The 4,530-nt window shown below is 35.9% G+C and overlaps 1 protein-coding gene and 1 non-coding gene across 2 annotated transcripts; both read right to left on the bottom strand.

The window, feature by feature from the left end:
- Positions 1 to 2,596: 2,596 nt before the first annotated feature.
- Positions 2,597 to 2,701, bottom strand: LOC112917633 (U6 spliceosomal RNA). Its single transcript, XR_003234495.1, has one exon. It is a non-coding gene; the product is annotated as a U6 spliceosomal RNA (small nuclear RNA).
- A 590-nt stretch (positions 2,702 to 3,291) lies between these two features.
- On the bottom strand, positions 3,292 to 4,236 carry LOC140599828 (taste receptor type 2 member 8-like). The gene has a single exon (XM_072765097.1). It carries the CDS (start codon positions 4,234 to 4,236, stop codon positions 3,292 to 3,294), a length of 945 nt encoding a protein of 314 aa, XP_072621198.1.
- Positions 4,237 to 4,530: the final 294 nt, after the last annotated feature.

Here is a 4,530-nt window from a genome sequence, read left to right as displayed (position 1 = left end):
ATATAAATATAAATGTCAGCATATTGTTATTTAAAAATAGAAAAGATAAAGAAGAAATAATTTAATAATGGGGAAAAATGCTCTGCCAAATAAAACTCTGGATTGAAAGGGTATTCCAAGTGCTAAACTGAGGACATGCTTGAGGTTTTAATAGAAAGGTTTAATACTACTCATCATTATAGTAATAACAAAGATTTTAAAAGCAAACTCCTAAACACCTAGATATATCTTGGAGAAATTTATAAATTGCAACAATAAAGATCAGTGCTTCAAACTTCCAGAAAGAAGTGGGTCAGCCCACTAAAATATTGCTTAATCCACATAACACGGGCAAAATGTCAATTCTTGTAATCAAAATCCTAACTTAGAATGCTACAGAAGAGAGCCATAGTCTCCTACCCAGTTTCCACCTACTGTATCAGACATCATTTTCTATTCTGGAGTAAATTAACCCAGCACATGCAATTGTTGATCTGTCAATGCTTTTTTTTTTTTGATATAACACTGTAATAAATTATAACTGTGACTATTATAGCTTATCTGAGGTCCCTGAGTATATCTTTGAGTCATCAAACATTAGGGTGGCCTTGGGGACACTTGACATAGATGCCTACAGAAGAATGAGTTTGCACTAAAATATCTGGTATGATTGACAGCTTCCTTAGCCAAAAGAGAACTATAGAGAACACTAGCTACCCAACTCTTTTGCAATCATAAGGAAACCAAAAGCAGCATGAATACTGGGGAGAAGAGCAAGAATCAGCGATGAAACAATCTTTCCTATGTCAGGTTTTCAAGCTTGAATAGGATCTGAAAAAAGTGAGTGAGAGGAGTTTGCTATATTAAATGACAGATTTAAGCTTTGATTTTAGTCTGGAATGGACTTAATGTAATGAGTGACAATAGCAGCTGTAGGCTCTGCCTAAGGTTTTATCCTGGAAAAAGAAAACAACAAAATAGGGTTGTAGGAGCTAAGGTGGGAAGGAATAAATTTGCTTTCTGCTTTCATGCTACTAAGTCTAGTTTTTTGAAAATAAGTTGCATTTATATCTCACCTGGTCAAAGCCTTTTTTCATATTCTACCATCTTAAAATGTAGGCATCCCGTATCTAAATTCAATTGCCCAAGGAAGGAATCAAAAGCAAGTGATCACTCATTTCGCTAAATGAGATAAGTCAGACAGAGAAAGACAAATACCATATATCACTTATATGTGGTATCTGAAGGAACTGAACTTGTAAAATGAGAGAGTAGAATGGTGGTTACCAGAAGCTAGGGTTGAAGATACTAAGGAGATGTTGTTTAAGGGTATAAACTGGTAAGTAGTTGATAAATAAGTTCTAGAGGTCTAATACACAACATAGTGATTATAGTCATCATCATAATTGATAAATTTCAAAGTTGCTAAGAAATCAGATCTTAATTGTTCTCAAAACAAAAAAGAAATGATAATTATGCAACATGGTAGAGGTATTAGCTAATGCTATGTACTAATCATATTGCAATATATAAGTGTATCCAATCAACACATTGTATACCTCAAACTTACACAATGTTATATGTCAGTTACATCTCAATAAAAAAAAATTCAGTTCCACTCTATTTTTCTATGATATATTCTATAGGCCTTTAAAACAACATTTTAAAAAAATACATTTTTTCCCATACACCAATGGAAATTAGGGATGCGTGAGTGGGTCAGTGGTTGAGCGTCTGCTTTTGGCTCAAGGCATGATCCTGGAGTTCCAGGATCCAGTCCCACATCCGTCTTCCCTTGAGGAGCCTGCTTCTCCCTCTGCCTGTGTCTCTGCCTCTCTCTCTCTCTGTGTGTGTCTCTCATGAATAAAGAAAATCTTAAAAAAAAAAAAAAAGTAAACTTAAGTCCTCTTGCTTAAAATCTAAAACACCTATGAGAGAGAAAGGTGAAATAAAGTTTTATTTAGTGGAGGTGAGGGGGAAAGCAAGTGACCTCTGTCAAAACACAAGATTCTTGATAACCCAGTATTAATGAGTAATACTTAGTACCAAAACAGGCACTATTCCTGAGGAATAAGAAAAATGTAAAACTATTCTGTATTGTAAGTATTTTCTGTATTTTTTACCTACAAAATAACCTCTATTGTTCCCAACACTTAGTGTCTTTTTTTTTTTTTTTTTTTTGAGAGAGGAACCAAATTATTTTATTTGAAGGAATGGTGTGGTAAACCAGCTGCAGAGCCTGAGAACTGAATCTCGTAGTCCTGGGGATATGGGAGGTCATGAGTGGGCACACTGACTCTTGACCACCTTGTTCTACAGCTCCTCTGCTCCTCCCTCTTTGAGTCAATAGCCTATTCTTTTGCATTTTGAAGTAAACATGTTTTTTTCTGCTTCCCAAAGTTAATCATTCCTATAGCCAACCTGTTAGGTCTTTTAATAAAAACTGGAGAGGACAGAGCCTTGGGGTCCAAGTCCCAGTCTGGTTTGAATCCGAGTCTGAGTCTCGGTCCCCTGTCCCCCAGATTCAAATTCAATGAGACTCGGAGTCTTTCTTCATATCGCCACCTCTGACTATCCTGGATCCATGGCAGAATGGTACAAATGAAAGAAATAAAAAAAACATACAGAATGCCTCACGAATTTGCAGGTCAACCTTGCACAGGGACCACACTAATGTCTCTATCATCCCAATTTTTTGTATATGGGCTGCTAAAGTGAGCACACCTTGTATTTTCTAAGTCATGTGTTTTTCTCTCTTATTCATTTACTTATTTGAGACGGGCTTTGGCATATGTTTAAGAAATAGTAATGTTCTCACGGGCTCTGCAAATGAACTTTTAGGCACACATTATAGATAGTAGCCAAAAATTTGTCATACCAGTTTATTGTCATAGCAGCTCATTCTTTCTCAAATACAGTTTTAAATCATGGCTAGCCATCAGCCATAGGTAATAAGGTGTTAGAATTTTTTAATATTCATTTCATGAATTCTGGCGGTTTTCTGTCTCTGAGACTTGCTACACTTAATTTTTTACAGTTGTAATCTAGCCACATGTAAATTTCTGACTTCCCAAGTCTATGTTCGTGTCTCATCAAATTCCCATTATCTTGGTGATACATTCTAATTTTACTATTACATCATCATTATTCTGATGGAAAATACAGCAAAATCTTTTAACTTATTCTAAGCAGATATTTTCAAAAAAGTTCAATACCTATCACAGAACGGAGTAAAAGAAGTTGAGAGAAATGAAAGAAGTGTACACGGAGTTCTAGTCACGATCTTCATTCTTGAGAAAAATCACAATAATTTCAGGTATGCTTTATGTATGCGGGTTTCCTTAGATTCATGCACCACTTCAGCTTCCTCAGGACATAGAGAGAAGCCTGTTTCAATTTGAAGTTCCATAAAATCAGAAGAAATGGATGGCCAGAGGGATAGGAAAATACTAATATATTAGCAAAAATTTTTGCCACCAGACTATCCAGAACAACATAGGCAAAATATATTATAATATTGCTCAAATAGTATATAAAGAAGAAGAGCAGGAATGAAATCATAAACTTCATGGCTCTTACATGGGCCTCTGTGATAAGATCCCCAGAATCAATGCCCTTCATCCGCCTGGTATGGTTCCATAAGGAATGGATCAAAAGGACAAAGGAAGCCAGAGACACTGCAAAGGGGATAACGAATAGCATGTTCAGAAATATATGAGAAGTTAGTAAATCATATTTTCTCAATGTGAAATTTAATGTCACATTGCTTTCAGTGTTTACCTTGGTTTTGATCATGTTCTTAAATACTATATCCTTCAAAAGCAGGGACAAGCAGAAACAGAAGACTGCTCCCAGGACAATAATGAGAAGCAGTCTGTGAATTCTCCGTTTTAGCCAGAAGAAAATGGGATTGGAAGAGTTGGCTATCTTGAGGAAGTAGAAGACACTGAGGCACATAGTACAGATTGTGCAGAAATAATTGCATCCTGTCCAGAGGACTTCAAAGGTTATCAGTTGATTATCATTGTACCATATTTCCTTACAAATTATATCTAGACCTATGCCTAACATTATAATGCACAGCAGAAATATCCTGGAAATGGCTAAGCAGGTAAGAATAAAGTCAATCAGGAAGAACTTCCAGCTCCTGATCCAATCGATACAGTTAACCAATATAATGAATCCATTTCCCAAAATCCCCATTATGAATTCTCCGGCAAAAATCATCATAAATACATTCTTCAGTGTGCCTGCCATGACTGCTGGTAGGCAATCTCTGTCTTCAGTACTCCACTGATGTGGAAATTAAGTGTTACAGATTTGTGAATACAAAGCTTTAATGTTCAATAAGTTTCTTTTTCCTGTGCTTTGATATCTGCTGGCAAAGGAAAGAATGCCTCCAGTATACTTCCAAAGTCTTAGTTATCTTTGGAAAAACCTCTCAGGATCCAGACTAGTGATTTTCAAGGCAGATACCATATTACCGGCTGCTGACAAAGCTTATAATTTGTATGTAAAGCTATTCATTAGGATTTGAATCCTGGTTTGTTA

The sequence above is a fragment of the Vulpes vulpes genome, chromosome 8, assembly GCF_048418805.1.
Source record: "Vulpes vulpes isolate BD-2025 chromosome 8, VulVul3, whole genome shotgun sequence".
In the NCBI taxonomy this organism is placed as follows: Eukaryota; Metazoa; Chordata; class Mammalia; order Carnivora; family Canidae; genus Vulpes; species Vulpes vulpes.
Note: the sequence above shows the minus strand (reverse complement) of the source record. Positions and strands in the feature narration are given on the sequence as shown.